Raw genomic sequence first — 27681 nt, 5'->3', positions numbered from 1 at the left:
ATTACAAAGCATGCACACAATCTCCACTTTTGGTGCTTTATAATAATTCTCACAATGCCAAAAGTCTGGGATATGCAAAGAATCTCAATAAATAATATACATTGTCCCAACCCCATCTCACACACATTACCAAATATCCCTCTCAATTACAGACAATACTCACATTTAACTGAGATGTGTATGGCTGATTTTTCTACACTTTTTACCCCAGCTGAGTCGCCAAAATGGCACTAAGATCAGAAGGAAGCAGAATAATGATGCTGACTGTAAAATTAGAATACTAATATTTTTCTCAGGACTGAATACACAGTGGTTAAAAGAAGTTAGGAATAGTGAGATTTGGGGCTTTTTCTGACCTCCAAATAACCTGCCTGGTCAGCAGTTAAAGACTTCAGAATTTTCATTGAGGAAAACCAAAACAAATTGTGATATTATACGCCAGCTTATTTAAAAGTGAGGAAAATGGTTAAACAGAATCACTTTGGCTTTCTTCAGTTCACAATTCATCTCTGTCTACACGAGCTGCCACAGTAGCTTGAGGCAAATCTAATTTGGGGCCTTTTCCATCCCACTCTCCCATAGAGCCTTTGGCTGAACTACATCTCAACTACCTAATGTGTAAATACTCCAGGCAGACATATTAGGCTGCTAAATACTGGCAAAATCAAATCAGGCAGATCCTGGTTCATTAAGCTGAGCAGCAAATTGCTCAGCAAACCATAGGTGCCTACTTCTACAAAGACTGCTTGGTCTGCTTGTCCCAAGGAATGAGAGCTACTCCATGTATAAATTATAAGCTTTCCTGGTGAAAGGTCAAAAGGAAAAAGAAATTCTGCATCATTGGATCAACAGGCACGTTATGATGGGCCTGACTGAGTTTTCTTTGCTAGACTGCAGTGAAACAGTGCAGAATGAACACGTCCTGCCATGTGTGATTCACTACTCTGAACTGCATCTGGGTACAAAACACATATATTTGATGTTTTACTAAAGATATAGAATGCAGTATTTTGATGCCTTACTAAGTAATTAGAGGGAATGCATTTACATCCAAACTCAAGATACCTGAGCTCAAATTTTCACTTGCAAACAATAATTTCACTATGCTGATAATTGACATTACTGGCACTTTACAGCCCAATATTCCTCAAAGTCTCTCTCGATACAAAAATCAGTGCAGATGGCAGGACTATTGCTCTGCTTTCAGAGTTGCTCTGCTTTGGTTCAGTACATTGCTAAGACTGTAAAGGCAATTTAGGCTGTATTAATCATGGATTATTACTTAACAGATTTTTTTTTACAGGATGTTTTTTAACAACTCACACGATAACAACTCCTCTTTGAAGAAATAATTACCCCTTTTTCAGAACTGGAATAAATGACAGACCAAAACTAATCTCATCAGTTATTGAAAGGATGCTTTTAAATCTTCCAGCCAAGCTTATTCCCCACCACGTTCACACAGTATTCAGGTCTAATATCCATACTGAGAAGATACTGATGCTGTAAACAGTTCAGAAATGAGCCAGGAAAACAATTACAAGGGTGCAGAAGTAGAACAGCTCACCCAAGAGTTTTGGGAGAAAACCTCAAGCAGCTCAGTGTTTTTCCTTGATCATAGGAAATTTCAGTCTGTGCAGTTCAAGCGTGTCCCTACGGTCTGGCAGGCCAGTAGGAAGTTAAATCAGATGAAAAATCAAGTGTGTTCGTTAATTAATTCATTAATTTTGAGACATGACAGCAACTAACAATCAACAACCTTTAAGCCTGAAGTGGGGTCTCCATCACAGGAAATTATAAAATCAAGATTGGTTCTACGATACACTTTAAACTATTTAAACATTAATTTTAAGGAGTCCAACAGCCTCTGACTTGGAGGAAGCCAGCAAACTGTTTGAAATAGTCCTACTGATTTTGTGAATCCTGACTCATAAGGCAGACAGCATTCCTTTAAAAGTTATCTCAGCAGGAGGCTGAAGCCAAAAAAACGAAGATGAATAACAAATTGAGACCAGTGAGAGAAAGAGTCAGGTAAAAAGAAGGAATGACCCAAAAGAATTCTGAGAAACGTCTCTTTTTTCTTGTCTTTTTTTAGTACAGTATGAAAAACAAGAAAGGAGGATAGTATCTCAGAAATTTAAATATTGAACAATCACAACGGGCCCAAGTCTACTCAAAGTTTCTATGAAATTTAAAACTAGAAATTCAAAGAAAAAGCTCTTAGTTTTCATACTAGAAATTTCACAAGTCCCCAGTGTTGGCAGAGTAGAAGCAAATATGATCCCTCAGGCAGGCAGAGTCTAAGACAAGAACTGCATGAGGGGACAGTGGAATATTTCTTTATTACTATTTTTTAAGAGATTTGAACTTTTACAAGAGTTGTCTAAGCTATGAGGGGTGGAGGGACAGCACACAGCACTCCTCACTTCTTGCAGCAGAGAGGAGGAGAAGTGGAAAGGAACCACCTGCCAGCAGGACTCAAGCTGATGATAAGCAGGGTGAATGATGGTTCCTTTCCTGGTGGAAGAGGAATGGAAAATGTCACCCAGGAAACATCCTGGAGAAACCTGAGCCACCCGAGTTCAGCTCAGCCCGTGGAAGAACAGTTACTGGAAAGAGGAAGAATATCTCAGACTAGACAGCAAGGAGAAGGCTTGGAGGTGGTGGGGGCAGATTTTATCCATGTGTTTATCAGTATGCGATGGGAGGGAGGGAGTAAAGATGAGCCAGCAAGACCCTTCACTACAAGCAGTGACAAGCACAAACTGAAATGCAGGAAATTACATTTAAACCAAATAAATTATGTTTTTATTGGAGAAAAGTGGTCAAGACACTGGAACAGGCGGCCCAGGCAGATTTTGGAATCTCCACCTTTGGAAATACCTAAAACTCAACTGGACACAGCCCTGAACAACCTTCTGTAGGTGACCCTGCTCTGGTCATTTCAAGATGGCACTTCTAATCCCAATGATTTGTGTGATTCAGCGATCTCAAGATGGAAAAAGTATAAAATAAAACAGAAATCACAGAAGTGTGGAGCTTTTCTGAGGAAAAGCCCAACTTCTTCCTACTGAATCATGTATTCTGAAATAATGCCTTGAGCTCTCAGGAAGGAGACACCCGAAAACCTCTTTGCACTGTGCCAGGTTCAGCTCCTTTGCAGTTACTACAGCTCTTGGACAGACTGAAATGACAGGAAGCCAGAAAAATGTTAGCATATTTGGAACACTATTCACTTGTAAATTCCATGGATTTTGACAGCATGTAAGTGTAAATATCCTCTGATTCATCCTTTTAAATTCGTTTCAAATTGCAATGTGTTGTAATTTATTGGGGATAGCAAAAGACCAGGGAAAGACAGATAAAGGCATCCCATACTTCAGAGAATCCCTTTACTTATTATCCTCTACCACTTGCAAAGTACAGTGTTTAAAGCTTGTTGCTGCAATCCAGCTTTATGAAGAACTGGCAGCTACAAGCTGACCTGAAAAAAAATGAAAATCATCATCCCTTTCTCTCAGCCTTCAAGGAAATCCCTCACATGCTCCAGAGCATCTGGCATCAAAGGCCTTGGAAGAGACAGGGAAAACTGGCAGAATGAATGGATTGACCATTCCTTTCACAGCTGCTGTAGCATTAAGTTAATATTGACCATATTCTCCCACCTGAATCTCCCATTTTCAGCCTAAATATAAATAAAGAGAACATCCAAGTATTAGAGCTAACTACTGACAAAACAGAGAACCAAAGGAGACTCTATTTAAAGTGTAAAAAGGGAGATAGATATTCAATGCCTTTATTAGCTTTGTATATGGAAGGATTCAGTGGCACATGCAAGAATGTAACTATTCATATGAATAACATGTTTTCTGTATTATCAATTTATTTATAAATATTTAAATGAAAGAGCAGTAGAAAAGAACATCCAGTCTTCCAATTATACAGATCCATCTTTTCAGGACACTCCAAAATGGCACATGCAAGTGCCCAGGTCCAGGAAAACATCAAGCCTGCAGTCCCCAAAGTCACGGAATTAAGGAGTTAAAAATGGGGTTGCAAAGTGCTGGGGCTGTACACTAAAGCACAGGCAGAGTGTTGGAACAGAGAGGGTGGCACTGGTGAACTGATGAGGGGAGTAAAGACTGCTAAGCAGAAATGCACATTAGAGTCAAATGAAACCCTTCATAACTCAAAACACAGTACCAAAATTACAAAAGAAAAAAATTAAAAATAAGAAGAAATTTTACTGGAGGAGGATAGGGGCAATCTGTGGAAAATGGGAAGCATTCTTTTAGAAGGTGGCTAAGAAGAATGAGTGGGAAAAGGTCCAAGAGTGGGATTTAAGTAAAGAGATGTACAAGGAGCAAAGGCTGTTCTTCCTTAAGCCACCATCACCCCCAAAACCAAAATCACACAGGAAAGAATTCTGCCAGTCATACACTAAAGCAAATTAAGCAAAACTACAGCTACTACATTAATAGCAGTTTGCTGCTCCAGCACAAATGAAAGAAGGTGAAAAACTGCCCTTTACAAAAGCTACAAAACCTGTAAGATCAGTAAAACCTATTCTGAAGCTCTCTCACACAAAGCCACCATCTTCAACCCAAAAAAGACCTGGTATGAAATATTACCATTCAATAAAAAAATCATTATTTGGTCCCTTAAGTAGGCCCTGAAGTAGAAAGCTGTGGTGGAAATTTATCAGGCATTTTCCTCCAAATGGAATATACACTCCAGTACCCTACGAGGTTCATAGTACATGAAATTTTAACGGAATTGTTAGTGTCTTTGTAGGTTTTATAATACCACAAAGAGATGTGCTTTTACCACAGCAGATAAATGCTAATGCCTGTAGTACACAATACTTTCCCAGTGGTTTGAATACGAGTCATCTTCCACTCTCTTGGTGAGCAAATTAATGGATCAATAAATTTTTCAGTATCTCCAGATAAGACTCTTTACCTTCACAAGCCTGATCAGTAAATTCACGATGTACAGAAGGGACCACAAACAACTTGTTATGTGGATTCCCTGAAAGGTTGGTCTGCTCTGAGAAACAGAAAATGTCAAAGGCCTGGGAGTTTTCAGATGTGAACCCACGGCCTGATGTGGGAAAGGTTTGTGGAAGATCCTAAAGGTCAGATGTGAGGGTCTCCCTTATCAACAAGGTCATATGTTAAGTTAAACTGAAACCAAGAGGAGTGTACTCCCTGGAACCACAGCACTCTGATTACAGTAAATGTATTTTTAAAGGGCAAGAAGTTTTAAAAGTGATGCCTAAAAGCGTATTTACCAGAATAAAGAAATATGTACGTTAAAGAAGTTGTTCTCAGGTAATTTCCGTAAGTATTTCCAGTGGCATGAAAGTTAAAACTACTTCCAGACAAACAAACAATCAAATCTATTTGTAACTATTCCTTTATGGTTCCCTCTGATTGGAAACAATAATGATTTCGGTAGACATTGACAAAAAAAAGTAAAACAAAACAAACATAGCTTTTCTGCATATTTTGAACTGGTAAACTTTGTATTTACTTTTGTTATAGTAAGAAAATTTTGCTAATTTTATCTTGTGCCATTTTGCTTTGGTTAAAAGAAATGATGATTCAGAGCTAATCTTTTAGGAGAGATACATGAGAAAAAGGCCATTATCTCTCTTTACAAGGGGAACGTGCCGGTACTAAAATACATCCTTGTCTTTGAGCTAAACAAACCTTGAGCAGCCAGACATGGACTTAGAGAAGCTTGAGAACAGAAGAGGAAATTCCACCAGAATTACTTCAGCCCTGTCAGGTTTTTGGTTTTGTTTTCATTTCAGGAGGAGGTTTTGAGCATGTACAACCTCCCTTCAACCTCCTCCTACCTGGGTTATCTGACAAGTTCGAGCTCCTTAATCTGCAGGGCATCTCAGCGCCCTGCTTCCCATCCCTCCCTGTCAGCTGTGGCAGGCTCTGATGCTCCTCCTGGAAGCACACACTGTCCAGGGAGGTCCTTCCCTTGGGATAACAGGATGCACTTCCAGCAGCTGAGGCTGTTCCCCTGTGGGCAGCACCCTGAAGCAATGTTGTAAATACAGCTTGAGCTGAGTTGGTGCAAGGTGTGATCCTGTGGTGTTTTTGGGCTCCTGGCAGGGATTGTGCCTTGCCACTGATGCTGACACCATGAGATGTGTAGGAAGGAATCTCCCACTAACCAAGACCATTCCGGCTGCAGTTTGCTTAGTGGCTGAATATCACCTTCCTGGTAGGTGGATCTACACTATCCTGATTAATTAGAGGAAAGCTGAGCTGATTCAGAGTGCTCCTCCTGAGTCCAGCAACACTGAATGCTCATTAAAACAAGCAAATCCCCCAACTCTCATTGGAACATTTTTCCCATTCCCATTTCCCCATGTTCAGGGACACTGGTAAGATTCAGGGTGGCAGAAAGCAAAGCACTTTCCCGGGACATAACACCACGGAGCAGTTCCTGGGCAGGGTGAAGTGCTTTGTTTTGTCTCCTTCTGAAGCTACACCCTTCCAAGAGACTCCAAGAGGTGCAGGGCAGGAGAGAAACTCAAAGGAATGGAGTGGGGGCTATCTGGGTTCCACATTGGTGCAGCGAGCTCCTCACTCCCTCTGCACAGACACAGGAATGAAGGACACTCTTCTGCTTTTTGTGATGTTATCACACTGCTAAATATAACAAAAGCAACACCTTCCTTTTTAAAAAAGGCAAGGTTAGACAAGTGGTCAGGGAAATAAGCTCATATTCTCCCTGCGGCCAGGTTTCAGCATTATTATGCAAATAGAAATTGTCTTATGCTTTGGATTCACCTGAGGGAATGAGCCCCAGAGTCTAAATCCAAAGGATTTCTCAAGGTGAGCACAAGTTACAAGTTCTGGCCTACGGTTTGGTGCAGTTTTGGAGGTCAGACTGTGCTTGTCCAACTCCAGCCAAGACCTACCCAGGGATTCTATGGTTCATTTCTTAAAAAAACCCAAAAAACAAACCAACACAGTTTTCCATGAACTAGACACTTTCACCAGTAACTCACAGAAACAGTTTTGCCTTGCAAGAAATGTATCAGCAGAAGATAACTTACTGATTTATTTTGTAAATGTTGTGTTTTAACAAACATGGAAGCCTGATACTGGGAATTGATGATCTCTCTCTTAATGAATGTTAAACCATATATAGGCCAGTGTTATGAGGCTCCCATCACAACAAAAGGCCCCTTTTATTAATGGCTACTTTATCATTTAAAACATGCATGTTGTTACTTAAAATGGCAAATTGCTTTGCACTGTCCTTGAAGTGCATTGCATAAATATTGTATTCAAGCCTTAGCTTACACTTCATAAATAATTTATTTTTAAAATACCCTTCCACGAGACCACCAGCTGGCAAGATGTTCAATTTTCTGATAAAAACATGTATTTATTGCAAGTCTTATTTTAACTTGTTGAAGATTTGCTAAAAGCCACATGTGACAGATGTTGTAAGAACTGTATTCAACCCAAAACCTCAGGAAGCTGAAAGCCTCATTCTCCTGGTAGGTTTTGTACCTCTGCATAAGCAGTTTCATTTGCAGGGGAAAAGCTGAAGTCTATTCAAGGAAGCTTTCAAGAACTATTTTCTGATAACCCAAAAATGACTGATAGCAGATTATGTGATGATCAAAAAAGTTTATAAATTTCATTACATTTCTTTTCACTACAGTTCTTCCTCCAACATTTCCATTTCATGTTGCTGCATTTAAACTGCTGTACAAACTTGTTCAAAGTGCTTGACATTAAAAAAAAAAAATCAAAGGAAATTTCAGATAATTAACTTTGATGAATGAGCATATTTTAATTCATGTCTGGTAATATTCTCATTAATGACATGTCTGCTTAGGACATCCATTAAAAGTCCATTAACTTAACAGGGAAAGTCTAATAAAGTTATCCTGGAAATTTTCTGGTATATTAATGTTATGGACTTTTAATGAATATCTGCTGTAGGAACTGCTATTAGAAAGGCTACTATTCTAATTAAACTTGGGCTCTGAAAGTGAAAAAAAAATGTATAAGAGAACAACAAGCAGAAGTAGCACTTTTTTTGAAAATGACTGTAAGGGAGATTGGTACAGGTCACAAATCATGCTATCAGTAACAGCTATAAATTACTATATTGTAGCTTTTTTTTGTAGCCTGCCATCCAATATACCCATATTGTGTGTGTCCTTCATGTCATCAGCTGCTGGGGCTCCTTTTTACTCCTTTCTTGTTGAGACTGAGCAGTACAGAAAGGCCTTCCAGGCCTTTCTGAAGGGTAGGAGATGAAAAATTTAAACACAGTTTCTCACAATAATGCAGAGTAAAGGATGCACTTAGGAAGTCTGTTCCCTATGGGCATCTCAGCAACCTATTTGAAGCTGCTGACATTCACAATAATACAGCAAAATATCTTTTTATATGTATGTATCTTTTATTCATAGAATCAGAGAATGGGTTGGGTTGGGAGGGACCTTAAAACTCATCTCATTCCAACCCCCTGGCATGGGCAGGGACACCTTTCACTAGACCAGGTTGCTCCAAGCCCCATTTCTCTCTAGATATATATTTATATCTTTTATATATACACATAAAGCTTTTTACTAATATGAATATATATGTCTATTAAAACCCATCCTGATATACCTATTTTTTCATACTTATCCTTCACCAAATCTTCCAAACCAATCATTTTCCAGAAACTGTCATCCCAACCTCTATCTGACGCGTATGTCCACTTGCACACTACTGTACAGAGGGACCTAGAAAAGAGACAATATAGGCACAGAGTCAGGCAAATGAACACATTTGGGTTTAAACCTGTGACTAGAAACAAGCTCCTGCAAAAGGATCTCCTCTCCACTGGTCAAAAACTCCAGCAGAATGCTCACATTAAAAAAAATCTGGTTACTGTTTGGAGTGCACGTCTTGAGGACCTTAAAAGGACCTTGTGTTTAAGATTCTTCTCTGCTGAAACAACTCCTGGTCTGGCCACTTCACTGCATAAATCAGTCAAATAACAGGCTGTGCATGTGCCTGGGGGAGAGGAGGGCAGGAACACAACAGCTCTCGAGCAGGCAGCTCAGAGTGCTGCCTTTCCAGGCTAAATGGCTGCTTTGCACACAGTTTGTCCTTAGGAAAACGTTGTATTACTACTTCTGTTACAACTGAATTACAATTTCCAGGAGATCTGGATGATGGGGTCACATGCACAAGTCTCATTCCAGAGAAGCTGATGTTAAACTCTGCTGTGCCAGGACAGCACCACAGGGCACAGGCAGGAGCAGAACATACACAGAGGACAAGAGCACTTGCAGGAAAGTCTGTCCTAACACACACAATGGTTTTTATCAACATCCCCAACCTCATTCCTCCCCAAAATACGAACTGTGTTCCTGATGATTTAGTATTACATAGACTGTTTTCTGTCTGAACACTAAGAATCACCTCAAAAGATCAGTATTAAACTGTGCTTGAAAAGTCAGTCAACTACAAGGTATTAAGAATGCTAAATACCACTGCAAACTGCAGCTCTGCGTAGTCCTGGGAACACCTCAGCGCCAGCAAGTGCAAGACAGCTCAGATGCATCTCAGGGAAACACAACATCCTAACTGTTCTCAAAGAGGAACCCTGCTCAGAGGTGGATTTTCTTTGATGTTTTACAAGACAGCTTACTTGTGACTCATGTTTAGCCAAGGTGAGCTTACACAGACATATTCTCTTTATTAGGATGGTACAATTTGAACGTGTATCTTCAAAGCAAACTCAATTTTACTGAAGCATTTGACTTTTTCTTGCAGTTTTGCATAAGTAAAAACCAAATAAAATTTCTCTCTACAAAAATTATTTTTTGGAGTAAAAGGAAATCTTCCCTTTCCTCCAAGTCAACTACCCAGGGACTGAAATATGAATCACAGAATGGGATGGGCTGGAAGGGGCCTTAAAGCTCATCTTGTTCCAACCCCCTACCATGGGCAGGGACACCTTCCATTAGCCCAGGTTGCTCCGAGCCCCATCAAACCTGGCTTGGAACAGAAAAAGAGAAGCTATTTTTATTTCCTATCTGCCAAATCAAAGTTAGAGCTTATAGACACTGATACTGCAAACGGAGTAAAGGCAAACAAGAACAGACCTGGAAAACTATCTGGGACTCGTATTCCATGTTTTGGGGGTTTATAACAAGAAGCAACATTCGCTTATGTGACACTGAGCAGAAGATGGGATGATTACATGGACTCTCTGAACTTCCACCTTCTCATCTGGGACAGAAGTGTGTATTTTAAATGCTTTACGTTTCCTTCCATCCTGTTCTACCGGAGTGACCACATTTTTACAGCCAGAGGACAGGTGATGGTCAGTCACATCCCACCGGCTGTAAAGGTGTGTTGGTTGCTCTTTGCTACAAGAGAATAATTAACATTACATATTTTGGGGGAAAACATTAGTTAACTATTTATATCCCTCTAAATAAAAACAGTAAATAAATTAAGAGATCGTTTCAGGACTACTCTTAAAACAGTTCTGACATCCCCATCCCCATTTTTTTTTCTTCTTAATAGTTTAAGACTAGATCACACAATCACAACTCAGTGTCTGGTTTGAAAACAGGAAGAGCACATGACCTGTAACTACAGCAAGGACAATGTTGATAGAATAAATTCCAATTTCCAAGGATTTAAAAGCCAGACACAGAAATCTAATTAGGACCTTTGACAAAAACTGGGTGAATAAATAAATTCTAGGCTGAAGAAAATACTGGGAAAAAATAAACATTTTCCCTAAATCAGTTCAAAACTGTCATTAAAAGGAAAAATAAAGACGGGGTATTTGAAATAAAAAGCATTTCATCACTTTAGGAAAAATTTAGACATAAAGAGAGAAACAACAATGCATCAAGTTTTCCCAAATATGGGAAACACCAAATCATAACAAATTATCATCAGAACCAAATATGTCTTTTTCTAATTAGACTGAAGCTCTGAACTAATACCACACCCTGAAAAATGCTCCAAAGAACATGTTTGAAACAGCGGCCTGTTGTCCCACACAGCCCCCTCTGTGGAACACCAGAGCACACACACAGGCCCAGGGAATCACTGTGGATGGGGACACACCCGCCCCTGCCAATCCACAGAATTCCAGCAGATCAGAGCTCTGTGGCAGGATCTGGCTGCACTGAACAGACCCTGTAGGTTTATAAATGCAAAGTGCTTACAGAACAAGGATAAACAGAGGAGTTTTGGTTGAATTTTTAACACAGTATGGAAAAGGAGCTGGGAAGGACAACTCTTCCCAAATGAATTGACTGGCAGATCTTCTAAGGGGAAGGTTCTGGTATGAAAACCAACCTTAGATCTGAGCTAAAACACTAAATCATCATGTTGGCAGGTTTTGATTTTCATGGCCACAGCAAGAAACTTAAAATGCTTCTTTTAAACATAGTCTGAGCATTTACACTTCTCTGGGATTCAATCTCCTCCTTCCACACTTGCTGCCACTCAAAAAGTAGGTGTTTAATGGAACAATATGGCTTTATACAACACCTTAATACCAAAGAAGAAGTGTTACACTGCAGAAAGGCATTCTGCTCTCCTAGATAACAGTTCAAGAGGAAAGGATTTCTTTGTGATGGCCATGATGGATTAACATCACCACATGCTTCAAAAGCACCTGGATGGGTTGAACTCAGACCCCTGCCCCCTTACCTGATGAGGTGCTCACTTTGTATGTCCTAGGGAGCTCTATGCACATGTAGAAAGAGCAGTTCATTCATGGCTTGTCACTGCTGAAGCCAATGGTATAGAGGTATATTACATATATTATGGGGTTTTTGTGGGTTTTTTAATATATACTAAATTATAGGAAATCACTCAGAAATTCTCCTCCAGAGAATCACGGTGAAAAAGGGATAGCACAACTCTTAACTCAGGAAAACTCTATCCAGAAAGACACTATGCCGAAGAACCACCTGAGGAACCAAATCTTTATACCTATGAAGAAAGCCTCAACTATGAGAAAATTTTATATTTCACAGAACTCCTAAGTTTGAGGAGATGAAGGGCAGATATTAAACAGAAACAGTACTGATATCTGCTGTGGAATATTTCATTCTCCCTATTTGGCAGCGTTGCCTCAATTATTTGGCCATAAACACCAGACTTGTGCTAGCTGAAGCTGGATTAACTGGAAGGGTCGAAGCAAATGTTCCTCTTACTTTACTCCCAGGATCAGCTGGGTTCAGAGGTGCAGAGAACAGGCAATCCCAGAGGCAACTGCCTAACCCACCACAGGATTTGAGGAGCCACAGCATGGAACCCCTCAGCAGCATGAGCCCTGTTTAGCCAGTCTGAAATGCCATGAGTTTGGAGACTCTTTTCCTCAAGCATATTCCCAGCACAATGAAATGAAAGATTTCCTTTCTCTGTTCAGAACAACACGTTATGCTTAGAATATTCCTACTGAAAAAAAACCCCAACTGTCATGCATGGAAAATCTTTATTTTATTTAAACCAGATTTTCAACAGGAAAATGATTATGCTTAGAGTTTCTTACAAGTTTCTTGCTAAAGACTGACTCGATGTGCTGAAGTCCTTCATGACCAGAATCTCAGTCTTAAGAACACAGAGAATCTGTGAACATGCACTTGTAATTCCCAAAATGCTGACTGGAAGCAACTAACCTGCAAAAGGATCTGGGGCAACTGGACTTGTGATCACTCAGGTGATCAAAGTTTGCTTCTCCATGGCTCTTCCCACATTATCCACCCATTCTGAGTATATTCTCTCACTCTGTTGTACTTCTTGGAGAGAAGGAAATCAGATACATTCATTGAAAATGGGAATTACTGCATGCTCAAAGTTATCTGCAGAAAAATGTAGCTAAAATATAGAAGTCCCAAAAAACTTCTCCAGAACTATTTAAGAATCACCAGAGCTTCACACTTTGGCCCTTTCTTTGTTGGCACATCTCCCACACTCCAAAAGGGATAAAGCAAGCATGGGCATGATTCCCAATTCTGCAGAGATCCTGCCCTGCCTGGGAGAACACCTGCTATGAAAATACTCCTGGAGGTTACTCCTTAACTGCAGCTGTCTTGTGGAAGTCATCCCTATTTTGAGTATAGGTTGATAGGTAAGTCCTATCAGCTAAAAGTTACTAAAAGAAACATTTTTTCCTGAAAAGTGACCTCATAAGGCATTTCTACATGACCTTCCATTCCAGAGGGTTGGTACAAGATTAGTTAGCCTGGAAAATGAGTCAGTCACCAGCCTGAAAGGCAGAGAACCACTGGCTGGGGCATCCTGAGGTGAATGGCAGCTTTGTTCTCAATTCCAAAGCAAAAGGATCTGCTTCATTCATCCCAACTGCTCAGAAATTAACCTAAACTCATGAACTTAATTAATTTGTAGTCATCATTAACAGTGTAGCAGTTCAATCACTGGATCACTGAACTGAAGCCAGGTGCACCTGCCGAGGGCTGTGCCAAAGCTAAATCCTACAGAAGCAAGGAAAGGGTACAGTTAGATCCCAAAAGGAATAGCGTGCAGTAGGATAAAGTAACTCTCTGCGGTCTGTTGGGCAGATTTATTTAAAGCTACAAAGAATCAAAAGCTAAGAAAGTTTTATGACGTTGTGAACGCAAGGAGGAGACCTGAAACAATGGAGTGTGACTGTCCCAACATCAAATGCTTTTTCTTTTGTTGTGCAAACTTTAAATTTAAAACAGATTTTGAATTCAAATTGTAAATGGGGGCGTAGATTCTGCTCAAGTGAATGTCTCCACACTCCACATATTGACATCTGCACCAGGCTGCCAATGTCCTCCCAAATTATGCACCCCACAGTCTCAAGGCTTTTCACAAAACGGAGCAATTTACAGCTCTAGCGCAGTCACAGATCTGGCTGCGGTTTGTGCAAAAATGTTCCAGGCAAAAAAAATTTAATACCCAGCACACATACTCCCAGCATCCAAGAACAGAACTGGGCATGGGAGCTGCAAGAGCCTAAAATACAGTGGAGGTTATCACAGAGCAATAGGAAACATGTAATTATTCTCTGCTCTGTTATGGTAATGCCATATCCATTAATCCATGGCCTTTGAAACAGAACCAGATTGTTGGATCCACATCCACCACTGGCATTTAGGAAAAATGCCTCTGCCTGCTTGGTGTATTTGGCTGCTAGGGGGAAATAGGAAAAATTTGTCCTAAGGGAATACTTCTCAAGAAAGAGGAGAAAAAAAGTGACATCTGATCATTCGGTCTTGAAATATATGAAGTGTATGAGATGCTGCCCCTGTTGAGCATTTGCTGAAAGGAACCAGGGCAGTGGGTTGGGCTCAGGGTGGTGTAGGAAGAGCTGCCCCTGCTGTCCCTCAGTTCCTCAGCCCATCTCTGGGGCAGGTTGGTTGGAAAGTTCAGGGTGAGAGTGCCTGGGTGTGCCTTAGTTCACACCAGCCGCCTGCACTCCCCCTTCCTTTCCTCTTCAACAGCTCCTTAATTGCAGGTACACACAGCAAAACCTGACAGGGGCTGTTCCAGCCACCCAGCCATGCAAATCCCAAGTTCCTAACATTTACAACACATTATTGTGATTATTGCCTTTGACCCAAAGCCTATGAAATTCCTGCCTGCCCAAACCCATTGTCTCAGCGAGCCGTGCAATTTGACTCTTGCCTGAAAAGGGTTTTCTTCTTCCAACAAAACATTCAACAGGCCAAACAAAGAAGACAGGTGGGGAAGCCTGTTTGGGACAAGTAGCAGACACATTCCAGTTGCACTCATGGGCCTCCACTTTCAGTCTTTGCATGTCTGAGGACTTAAACCTATTCAATAAAGGTAGCAAGGAAATGACTGTAATCAGCGTTAGCAGGTCTACGAGCTTCAGTCTTCCTATGCTCTGGGTAACACTTCAATTTATCATAAATAATTAAAAGTAGTCTGGCTGCCATTTAGATTTTTTGAAGGAAGTTAAATATCACAGCAAAAGCAAAGCTTTCTCCCCACTTTGAAATCTTCACTAAAGCTGCAGAAAAAAAAATATTAATACAAATAAGAATGATCCAATATCATGCTGAAAGGCCCGTATTTGTTCACGCTAAGGTTAGTGGCAATTTTGTCATATTTCACAGGGGAAATAGGATTAAACTCCACATCTCAAACTTTAAAAGTTAATGTTCAAAAAATCACTTGGATTTTTTTCTTTTTCCTCACCATGAGGAAAACTGAGCATGAGAAAATTCCTCTTCAGTTTCAAACAAAAACGATTTAGTAGAAAAGATTCCTCTTTCCAATAAGTGTGCAAGTTTGGTTGAAGACACCAATTCACAAAGCCACCAACCCAAAAGGCAGTGAACAGCCCATGACCTACAAGCTGAATACTTGAAGCTAACAATGATACTGGTATTTGGCTATATAATACCTTTCCAAACCCTTTCGAGTTTGGGGGTTTTTTTGTTGCTGCAAAAAAAAAATCGTATCAAAGTACTACATACGGTGTGAAGATTTCACAGCTTTTCTTTCAAAGCTGTGGTTAAAACATAGGTTTAATGATATACTATTCCCCCCATTTTTTCCTGAATACTGCTGACTCAAGGAACTTGCAGGGTCCTAGCAAACTCCTTCCCAACGAACAAGACTAAATTTGGGGTTAAAAAATTTGTGACCTTGTAGTCAGCAGCTCTGCTGGCCTCACGTGTGGAAAGTCAGAATTCTCACTGGACTGGTGGCACAGCTTTTATTGAAAAATATAAACCAGGTCTCCCTTCCCCTGCCATAAATCTCCCTGCCACAGCAGAGCCCATGAAAGAGCAACACTCTCTTTTAGGTGAGAGAGAGGCCCTTAGGGAATGGCAGCTACATCAAGAGCCCCTGGGGGACTGGGATCCATCAAAACTCTCACCAACAGGCGTAGGCATTACACCAAGATTTCCAAACTCATCCAGACAGGACTTTTAGGTCTTTTGTTGGGATACAGGGTGTAGGAGTTGTGATTCTCCTGAGCTCACACCACCCTGTGTGTGTGTGGAAGTCACTCAGCCCCCAGCAACAAGCAGCGAGCAGGAAACAAAGTCTTTCAATCAGCAAATCAAAAAGTTAAAACTCTTTCTGTAAAGGGAAGAAAGTATTAATTAACTCAAACCTTGCTCTAGTATTTGGTGTTCATGCTATAACACTTAGAGGGTTTTGGCTGGCTTTTTAAATCACAGATTTTCTAAGCAAGTCTTGCTTACTTAAAGGGACAGATTTTATTGTATGAAAAATACAATTCACATTTGCAATTTTCTACACCCACATCTATAATAATCTCCTCTGAATACAGCCACTCCCTGACAAGATTCCATGTTATATTTAAACTCTGGGTGCCACTTTGAAAGGAAAAAAATAAGAACAATAGGATCATTTTCAAAGCCTACATAGCAGCACAAGGTTTCAAAGCAATGAAGTGCTTTAAACTCTGGCATCAACCTTCTGACCATCCAACCAGAGCGAAGAGTGACCTCCAATTACCACCACAATAAGCACAGAAGTCTCTTGAGAAATGCACAGTGTAGATGTTTCTTGTATTCCAAAGGAGGTGTGAGTCTGACGTTATATTACACAGATAAATCTCAAACTTTGTGAGAGATTATTGGGAAAACCCCTTTTGTGACACTCAGACTCTAAGGATTAATTCACTTAAAGAAAATAGTTGTTGGATGAGGTTCCTTAAAACTTAATTTTTGCACATCTTGTTAAAGACATGGAAGTGTGCATGTGATACATAAGTATGGTAAGGAAACTGGCTTGTTTTATTTTTTCATAAATACACACACATGTTTGTATGTGTGTACACATGGAGATATTTACCTTGGATTGGGAGAATGCGCCTGTTTGTGTCTGCTGTAATCTATTTAAACCTGTCCTTTAAAAATACAAATAAATGCATCAAACACTGCAAATGTCAAAATAGTCATCCAACAGAAGGTGAATCACACTGACCACGATGAGATGATGTTTCTTCTACTGTTTCTAACAGAGTCCAGTTCTTTTTAGAAGTGTGTTTCTATTTAGAAACAGGCTATCAAAAGATGGGAAGACTTAAGAGTCTTGAATTCAGTTTTCCTAGAATTTATGTCACCAAACCTGGAGGGAACCACCCACCTGAAGTGCAATTTATCGAGTCATTAATCCCTTGGGTGCATCTAATAATTTCAGTGGATGCACTTAGTTAAACACGTTGAGTTGGACCAGAAAGTATAAAATAAGACCATTTTATCCACCCACATATGCCTCACCATGTCATGAGGCAAGGGGAGGCCAAGAGTCAGCAGATTGCTGAGTTTTTTATTAATTTCATTCTGTATTATGTTACAGACACCCAACCAAGATTCAAGCCCATTGTCTTCAGCATTGTTGAAAAACTCATAATGAGACACAGTCCTAGACAAAAAAATGTATTGTCTAGACAAATCAGACATAGCATGTAGGGGTGGAAATCTTAATCCATTCCCTTAAAAGATGGCAAACAGAGGCAAACAAAATTGAGGGATTTGGCTGAGGGTCAAAGAGTAAAACCTCATTCAGACCCCTGAACTGAATCCTGAACTCCAGAGGCTCAGTCTAGAGACTGAGACCCAAACAGAAAGACACCATTCAGACACTGATGCTGAACGTGTTAAAAATCTTTCTATGGACAACTATAGCTTAAATCTTTAAATATGAGAGGAACAAAAAAGTGTGCATATATAAAATTGAATCACTGTTTTAAGTAGCCACTGTTTTAAATTTTATAAGCTTAATAAATAGAGGAGAGGTTATAAAAAAAACATTATTCAAAAATGGCAAAGGAAATGAAAAGCAAAACTGGAAGTAGAGCCCCTGTCTCCAGCCACTGCAGTCCAGCAGCCTTGGGACATTCCTCCTGCCTTCTGCAACATCAGCAATGTTTCAGTTCCATTTAATCACAAAAATATATTCTTTCAAGCTCAGTATTTCAAGCAAACCACTCTGCAATAGGAAGTCAAATATTTATTTCAATTAAGAGCTTGTATTTAAAAAACACATTTTCTCCTGTTACCTTCTGGCGGTTAAATATGACACAATTAAAACTGGAAGTATTGGTGCACAGAGCCAGTGAACAGCTTCCTCTGGAAGTCTGAGCTTGAGCAAATTTACCACAGCTCAAAGCTTCACCAAACACTCAAGGAAGCTGGTGAAGAAACTAAGCAAAGGCTACAAGTCACTGAGAAAAAGGAAGCTGGGTCTCAGCTCCCTCCCCTCTGCGTGGCTTTGGATAGAGTGAGATTATTCCTGTCAGCAACATCAGCTTCTCCCAGTACAACAATGGCTGCACATCCACATGTGCATCACCCAGCACATCTGCCAGCCCCAGTCACTGCCCCTGCCACGGACACACGGCCACTGCATTATTCCAGACTTCCTTATTCCACAGGGAATAACATGGGCAGGCTACAGCAAGATTGCAGTTATTGCTTCATGACCCTGTATCATCCCTCTGGGTGAAAAGCAAACACAGGACATGCACATGGGAGCAGAAGGACTTGGGGAGTCTTTGGCTCTTCCAGCAGTTTGGGAAGGGTGGCAGATGCTGAGGGTGCTGCCTGGCCAACACCATGTGCACAGTGACACTCCAGACACCGACCAGGAACACAAATCTCCACAGGATCAGGGCTACACTTCATTATGTGGTTTCTGCTGTCTTCGTATAATTGAGTAGAATTAGAGTGGTGTGAAAAAACCCCACCCTTACAGCCCTACCCGTGGTATTTTGAGAGACAGAACTGTTGGTCCAGAAATCTCTTCACACGTTCGCTATGAAGACACATTTTACTAATTCATGAGTAAATAATGTATATATTCCTAACATCAAACTGTTGATAGTCTAATTTAGCACAGTACTTGAACACATGTGTGAGTATAAAGTCCTGAAGAGCTGTCAGTGGGGTTAATGGGAGTTTTTACCAGCTTAGTCAGACTGTGCTGAACTGGAACCTCGGCTGTCATGCACTTGTGGCCAGACAAAGCCTAAGTGAAACCAGAACAGAAGCAGGGAAATTGCCAAGAGTACTGCAATAAAAGAAAGTCTTAATAACTGCATTTTGATGGAGGTTGATCCCCTTTCACATGCTAAACTCGAATATTGAGCCCTCCTTTATTCAGGAAAACCACCTTCAAGTCTTACTCAAGTCTGGATGACAGGATACAGCTGCCCCAGGCACCTGAATCAAAGATGCACACTACAGATTCCTACTCAGGCAATGAGCTGTGTTGGTACCTCCCACCACAAAAATCAGTTCTGTCAGCGTAAACTCTTAAAATCATAAAGTTATTCCTAAATACTTTATATATTCAGTCAAAATTTAGTCATTAGCATCAATTTTTGAAAACATGTTTTGTTAGATTTTAAGGTGATTTAAATCAAAGGAAAAGCAAGATGGGTCATTTCACATACATCATATATGTACAGTATGCTTGTATTTTAATATTTTAAATGACAGCAGCAGTGCATCTATTTCTAGAGCATCTTTAATTAATAATAATTATGGTTTGCATTTACAGCCCTTTGTAATTGTATTTATCTAAAAAAGAGGGTAATTTTTTAAGCAAATCTCACAAAGCCAAGGCATCAACAGTAGTATTTGGACAGCTGCAGGATTTCAACAACCAGCCAAAGAAAACCCCACCAAGGAGCTCTGAAACAGGTAACAGAAGTGAGTAAATGAACACATAAATTTCCATAAAGTAAGAATGAAAAAAACATTTCAGCTGCTTTATGTCAGCAGGGAGAGGAATGGAGATCAATGCAGAAAATAAGGAATGCTACAGAGTAGATAAATCAGGTGTCATTATTCCTCAGAATGCAGAAATAAAGACATTCAAAGAAAAAAGGTACTGCTGGGACCAAGAGAAAATAAAAGAAAAACAAAAAAGAGGCTACATTACATGGATACCTAGACTGCTTCCAGTCACAATAACAGAGAAATAACATAAAGGAATACAAATGCTCATGAACTGAGCATGATTTCAAAGCACTGTCCCCAGAAGGATGCTAACGTGTTGTCAGTTCTAGGATTCCTCTCTCCCTCTGTTTCCTCTGAAAGCATCTCTGCTGCCACTGCCAAAGAGAAGGGACTGCACTAAATAAACTTCATTTGACCTGTTCCAACAACCAACCAGATCAACCCATGGGCTCTTGGGAGAGTGGCTAAAAGAAAGCTGTTAATCTTTATTTTCAGATAAAATAAAGCTCCTCTAATTTCAGATGCTTTAGCCTGTTACACAAGGAAGGTGAACGTGATTGGTTTTTATGTTCATTTAAATCTTAAAAACAACTTCACCTGGGAATGCACATCCCCAGAGCTCTCAGAGCCAGAACTCAGCCTCCAAGGTACTGCCTGAGCTTGTCTCACACTGAGCACTGGGAAAGGTGAGGCTGAACCAGCAGGGTGGAGTTTTACCACTGCTCTAAACTCTAATGAACCCTTTTATGCGGCCCTAACAACACTAAAATATTTGTCTTTCCCTTTCTTGGAACTTGAATTACACTGCACTACTTGCAGAAAATACACTCACAAATGCTGCAAGCACAGAGAAGAATGGACTAAAAGTCAATTCAAAATCTCTGTGTTAGATGCCTTTAAAAAGGAATGCTTTATTCCCTCTTTAATGGTGTATATGTTTCTAATGAAACAAAAACCAAAAAGAATTCCCACATTTGTGTTTTACCAAACTAAACGATGGAATTAAAAAGATCACTGTTCACAGAGAGCCTCTACATTTTTATTTGAGAGAAATTAAGAATGAAATTTCTAAAGGCCATTTTGTAAACTATTTATTTATGAGCTTGGTCCTAAAGAGACGTGGGTGTGAGTAACTTGACCTGAACAAAAAGTGTCTCTGACGTCAGCTGGGGCATTTCTGTAAGTCACGTGTCTGCATAAGCAACTGCAGGATTGTGCTTGGCTTATCCCATATGGATTTTCCTTGCTACCTCCACAGTTAGGTCAGCAATATCAGGCTGCACATTCTGCCATTTTCATTGCTGCAAAGCAGTTTGCACCCTCACAAAGAAAAGCACAAAGAAAATCAACTCCCTGGTGTCCAAAAATGGCCCTAGAGGTGAAAGGCCAGCTTTCACTGCTGCAAGACCCAGAGATCAAGGTTCCCAAGACCAATTCCCAAGGTCTGAATTTAACTCAGTTCTCCTGTCCTGACTTGCCATGGATGGTGTGGGAATGATGAGGAGGGACAGCATAAGACTTGCTGGCCTGCAGAAATCAAAGATAGGAAACTCTGGACTGCAGCTGTGAAAACCAGAAAGAAATAAATAAACAAATCTGCATACAGATCAAAAAATAACAAGTGCCACCTAAAAGACAGCAGTTACTTAAGGAGAATTTTCTGGATACCGTATCCATAGTACTTGAACAGTCTGAAGATGCTTTTGTCATATGACAAATGCTGCCAGCAAAACATTAGATGAAAACTCCTCTGGTTGGACTGACCTTGATTTTTCCAAATACACTGTTTCTTCATAATCAGTGTCAACTAATCAATAACCTGCTAGAGGTTTTCAAATGGTTCTCAAACACCATTTTCAAACCGTTCTCTGTGTTATACTGAAAGGACAAATTAAATCTTCTGGGCCATAGGTGGCCAAAATGTTCACAGAAGGAAAATGAGCAGTGTAAGAAGAACAGTTCCTCAAACATTCCTACAACCAACAGCCTGCTCATACCAACATGCTTGGACAGCAAATAAAGGACCCAGACCAGCAGAGCACTTAAGCACAGGCTTTAACTTTAAGCACGTGCCTAAGTGCTTTGCTGGAAAAGGGCCCAAAGACAAGAATGAGCAGAGTTAACTGAAAAGCCCTTCAGAGCTGGCCTGACTGCTTTGTTTGTCCATTCCAGTCGCTAGTAAACACACCCACCTCACAAGAATAGTGACCTGGTACGACCAATCTCTGCACTCAGGGAAGTTCCAGGAACTGGAAAGGCACTGCAAGACACACTTGGGATTTAGGCTACTTAAAAGGCACAAGTAGAAGTAGCATCTCCACATCTTGCAGGAAAATCCACGAGGGCCCAAACCATTGAATATTCTTTTACCACACAAGCCTGGCTTGTCCTGACTCATCCACCAGCTTCACAGACCATATTTTGGAGACCTCATAAAGAGGGCACAAAATGCTGCCATAGGACCCGTGGCTCTTCTTCCTGTCTCCCACTTGTGAAGGAAACCTAAACTTGAGCAGATAATTTCTGACTCTGGGCCTTGGGAATGTGGCAGCCTTTTTTACTACCTCCACCTTGGTCCATTAATAACATTTTTATATGTATCAAATTTACCCCCAAAATTAAAATGAAAACAAAGTTCCCTAGAATATCTTAAGCAATGTGCTTAAGTTAAAAAAAGAAGTGGAGTCCAAAAATGGAAAGATGATTAGGGAGGTAGGTGAAGTTTGAATGAAACAATAATAAAAAGCCCTAAGAACACATCATATATTCATAGTTCTTGAATCATTAAGGCTCTGCATGACAGCTCTCACAAGCACCAGTATGGCAAATTCACTGACTTTTAAGCAGGAGTGAAAGTGGTTAAGCCCTAGGACAAATAATTTGAAAATCTCAGCACAAGTCTGATCTCAGAGAGTTTAAAGGAATGCAGACTGCCCAAAAACACAGCAGCTGTTTGTTTTTTCTGCCACCTTTCCAAGGTTCGTGTCTGGAGTGAGGATAAACAGTTCTGAAAAAAAGTTATGTGGAGTTCAGACTTTAAGAAAATAAAACATCAGACTAGTATTTCTTGCAGAAAGAATTAAAAAAAAAAATCCCAAACCTTAAATTATTCAGCCCTGAAAGTTTTCAGGTAGAGCTCTGAGGAGCAGAGGTAGATGGCTCGAGGCTTCAATATATTAAAATGCATTCTCTAAACCAGTCTGCATTTTCAAAACCTTGGCCTGATGTGGTTTTCTTGAGCAATATTCCTCCAAGCAGAGTTTCACATTTAATGAGGTAAAACTGTAGTCCCTATTTTATGCACATACACACAAATAGAGGCCCTTTCAGATAAACCAACAAGCAAATGAGATAGTGGATGAAGCCTGAATCAGCCTGAAGTGATTTCCATCAGCACAGCAGGTAACACAGTCACAAGGTTAATTTGTGCTAGTTTGGACATCATTCTTTATATTCTACCTCCTCCTTTCTCTGTTTGTGCCAAAGCAAATGAGCACCTACTTTAATTACTTAATACGTCTCTTGATAGGTTGGGCAATCAGAAATCTCTTAACATTTTAGTAGGTATAAGTTTCCTTTGATCCACATTTAAAGAGAGAACCTGAAAAAGAAAGAAGTTAGCAGGCAATGTACTTGGGTAGATTACCAGTGGAGCTAACTGGGGTGAATAAGGATTGTCTGTGTGGTTCCAGGCAGGTCAGAAATAGCAGGAAATAGCAGGCACCATGTTGAGATTCAACATCTGTTTATGAACTGTCCTTATACACAGAAGGAAGAGCTGCTACAGGACAAAATATACAAACCCAGAAAGTCTTAAACAAACTGGAACCCCTCTGGAGAGCCTCCCTGTTAGATTTACACCTGATGCTACTGGGGCAACAGCATGAGGGATGGTGAGCACTGAAGAACTTGTCTTTGTGACACACACTAAAATTTTATATATATGTTTATATATCTATATTTATCTCATGGGCAGCATGCCCCAAGATGGCACATGAAAGAAGCCATTCATGAAGGAGACTAAATCCAGACTGCACATGTGCCCACAGAGCTTGGGGGTGGAATAGAGGGCAAGAATGGCACGGGAGGGGATGGATATGAAAAACAGGTGCCAACAGTGTATCATGCTCTTACACATTCCCTGTTTTCCCTTCTTTATAGGGAGATGAAAGCATTATGGGTATTAACATCATGGACAGATGCTGTGTACAAGGAACTCAGGACAACACCACACCTAGTTTTTCCATGAAGCCAGGAAGAACACTCAATTTCTTTCCTGAAAGTAAAATTACATCACAGTGATTCTTTTTCTCCAAGGAGTCTGTTTGAGGTATTTTATATACAATGACAAACCAGCATCAGAAACTCCCAAACAGTTTCATGGAGGGAAGCTCAGAAGATGGAAACCACAGGAAAAGAGTTTTCTTTGTATTTTGTGGCATGTTCTCCCCCTCTTTCAGTTTTAATTAAATATGAGAACACCTTATTGTGCAGATCCAGCTTCATTCCTCAGAAGAACAAGGTCACCTTGGAAAATGGGATTGAACGGAGAGGAGAGTATCTAAATAGTTTCAAAACTATTTCAAACTACAGTGAGTGAAAGTTGAAGTTATTTCCCTCATCCTAACTCCATGTACTATGTATGAATAAATGGAAGTGGGCTTTGGGGGTGGGGAGAGTTTTGGATATAACAGGCAAACCTCTCTGCACATCCTCAAACTCTTCCCAGCCACCTACAGCATGAAGAGTTTGTCTACTTTCTTTCCCACTTTGACAAAAATTCTTTGTGCATGGATACTAGAGGCAATAGCTGGGTCACCTCCCATTAATTCTCATCTACTCCAACACTGGCATATGGATTCTGGGAGTGACTCTGGGACAGCCCCAGCCTACCAGGGAACACAGCAATGGGCTCTCTGAGGAATGCCTATGCTTTCTAATCCACTCTCAAAAGAGTCCCAGGATACATCCACAAAGCAGAACAGCAGCAGGCTCAGAACTCAGGCTAACAAGTCTGAGACAGAGCACTAGAAATAAAACAAAGTGGACAAACACGGGTTTAACTGAGATTCCCAGCTCCAGTTTAAAGCTGAGTGTCAGCAAGCTGACATATTATCTGAAGTTACATAATAGTAAAATATAAAACATATAACTTCCAGAACTTCCCCTTCACTTTCAAATTAAACTAACAGCCATGGTGAAATCTGAAATTCCAACTCTCCTATCCACAGGAGAATTAAGTTTCCTATGCATGCAGTGTCCAACAACCAAGAAGCCTAACTCCAGTCATCCCTGCTGGATCACACTGCAAGCATTATTGTTTCATCTGTTTCTCTGAAGTCAGAAAGTCAGAATCCTACCATCAACATTTAATTAAAGAAGGTAGTGAGAAAATAAACAACCTTTCTTGGAATGTCTTTGATTCCATAAGTACATATACATTTCATCCACTGAAGACTGAATTACAACCTTTCATCTAATGAACAGCTTAATGGAATGGCACTGGAATAAAGAATGGGGGAAGGCAAAAACAAACCCTTGGTGATTTCATATAACACATTATATATTTATATAATATCGGGCTGGCTATCTGGCAGCATCAATTTGCAAGCTGCAGTAAAAGTGTTCATCACCTCAGTGCAAGCAAAAGGCAGAGCCAGGCACTTACACCGAATCAATAACCAGATCCTACTGAGAGTTAAGCAGCAGATGGTCTATCACAATGAAGAAATGACAGAACACATACATAGAAGTGTCTGCTTTCTTCAGACACATTCTTGAAAGCACTGTATCATTGATCTAAGATTATTTTTATAGGCAGATGACAGGTCAAGCATAAAAGTGCTCTGTTTTAAAGGTTACGGAGTTGGCAAGCTTGGTATCACTGCCATGGACAAAGACTCATTTTCTTTTGAAGTCTTCCTTGTCAGGTTATTTACACTTCACAGTTAAAAGGCTCCTCTCTGGAGAACATGAATTCTAAAACAAATAAGAGAAAAAGTCCTAGTCGAGCTAATGCTACTTTAAAAAGATAATGTAAATCTACCCTGACACCATCAGTGTCATCCTAAAAGCACGCCGAGAATTCCCAGTGAAAGTTACTAACATTAAGCAGATTTAGAGAGCCAGCCAAAAAAAATAAAGCAAACCTGTAGGTAAACTGCCCTCCAGGCCAAGACTGTTGTTACAGCCATGTATTACAGTGAGAGGGAGAGGAGGAACACTCCAGTGGTAAAAAGCATTTGTTTGGGAAGTCTGGAGGAAGAATTGGTCCAGAATAAATAATTTATAGTGTGACCTGTGAAAATGCCTATGGAATACGACACCTAATTCTCACTGCAAGTTAAGACAGAAAGCTGGATGCCCAGCTTAACACTTAAAGAACGTTACCCTTCAAGTTATATGGCTCTTTTCCCAGCTATAAAATAACAATGCCACTTTCTTGCTTAAGAGCACATTTAAGGGCTGAATTTATTAAGGTTCTTTCATATGCAAGGTATTACAGAGGAGTAAAGGTCTGGAGGTTTTTTTAAAAACAAAAAAAAAGAAGGAAAGACAAAAGAGCCCCTTATGGGATAATAAATTTCTGTGAGCTTTAATACTTCTGAGCACTGTATGTACACACACAATGCACAGACTTCATGCTACATAGCTTTCTTTCCCTTCCCTGGATGAGAACGCCCCTGGAATGTTATTGTTTTCAGGGGGGTGGTTTTTAAGAATTTACTGTGAATACATGCATTATATATGTGCACACCAAAACACTGCTGGGGCTGTAAATGACCCAGGAGTCCATAAACATGGCTATTTTCTTATCTGGTTCAAATTTATGCAAGGAAGCAATTGTTACACAGCTCTGGCTGAACAGAGACCCAATCTCACAAGGGACAAGGGGGCTTTCCATGGGGTTTCACACAAGGAAGAGTTCAAAGGAGATGACAGATTGTTTATTACATCCCTTGTACCATGAGGGTCTGATCCCTGATGGTGTTCACAGGAGCTAATGCAAAAGAAACACCCTGAACACCCAGCCTGGATCTGAAGAGAACTGAAATGATTGTAAAAAAATGAGATCAAGAGAACTGAAAGACAACAAACTCCTCTGTGGTTTCTGTCTCATTTTTCCTCAGAATTTAAGGCTGTAATACCACAACTTCCTTCAATACTCCCCCCCAGCCCCAGTGAAGCCCAGTTATCCAGTCCCATCGTTAGTGAGGATGTCAGCAAAAGGAATCTCAGACTCCCAGCCATCTCTTTATGAACTTTATTAAGGGGAGATTGTCATCTCAACCTCACAGAAGTTAATAATTACAGTGTTCTGCAGAAGTTAGTATCTACATTGCTTCTGCACAGGACCAACAATGAAATGGTTGTTTAAACACAGCTTCTTTGCTTCGATGGAAAACTGTGTGCACACCACTCCTCAGCTCAAGTAAATGTTAATGACTATTATGGAAAAATAAAAGACATTTTCTGATACACACAGTACAGTTCTTTAGGAGTCTTCTTAGGATGTCAGATAGGATTATCCTTCAGATAATCGTTTAACTGCATTTTGAGACTGAAGAAATAAGACCTTTAACAACAATGAATATATGAACTCCGATTCTTTTTTTTTATTATGTTTTTAAAGTGCTGGAGAACGTTTTAACCATCACACACATACTCACATACACACACACACACACTCTCAAACTACCACACTAGGCAAGATCAGAGCTTAACAGCCAACAAAACACACATTCAATCCCTGAGATCATTTTCCTGAAATAGAAAACTACATATGTTTCTCGAATTTCACATCAAGCCACTGCACAGCCCAAGCTGCAGGGGAGTAGGGAGCCAAGCCTGCCTTTGGGCTTGGGGGAGGAAGGACCTGAAACCAAGATGATTCCTTCCATATCACCACATTTCTCGTCCAC

General features: G+C 40.3%; 1 protein-coding gene across 10 annotated transcripts in view; it reads right to left on the bottom strand.

The window, feature by feature from the left end:
• FGGY (FGGY carbohydrate kinase domain containing) overlaps positions 1 to 27681 on the bottom strand; it is a 282932-nt gene that overhangs the window by 71601 nt on the left and 183650 nt on the right. For 9 of the 10 annotated variants that reach the window (XM_042030819.1, XM_042030821.1, XM_042030825.1 and 6 more), the window contains one exon: positions 8664 to 8779. The exons of the other annotated variant lie outside the window; for it this stretch is intronic. In XM_042030819.1, coding sequence (XP_041886753.1) covers positions 8664 to 8779 — 116 coding nt within the window. The remainder of the gene's footprint in view (positions 1 to 8663; positions 8780 to 27681) is intronic. 10 annotated transcript variants of the gene reach the window in all.

This window comes from Corvus kubaryi, unplaced genomic scaffold, assembly GCF_017639235.1.
Source record: "Corvus kubaryi isolate FWS band 111438036 unplaced genomic scaffold, C.kubaryi_AGA036_p1.0 37334, whole genome shotgun sequence".
Taxonomy (NCBI): Eukaryota; Metazoa; Chordata; class Aves; order Passeriformes; family Corvidae; genus Corvus; species Corvus kubaryi.
The sequence above is the reverse complement of the archived record's forward strand: the minus strand, read 5'-3'. Positions and strand labels throughout refer to the sequence as shown.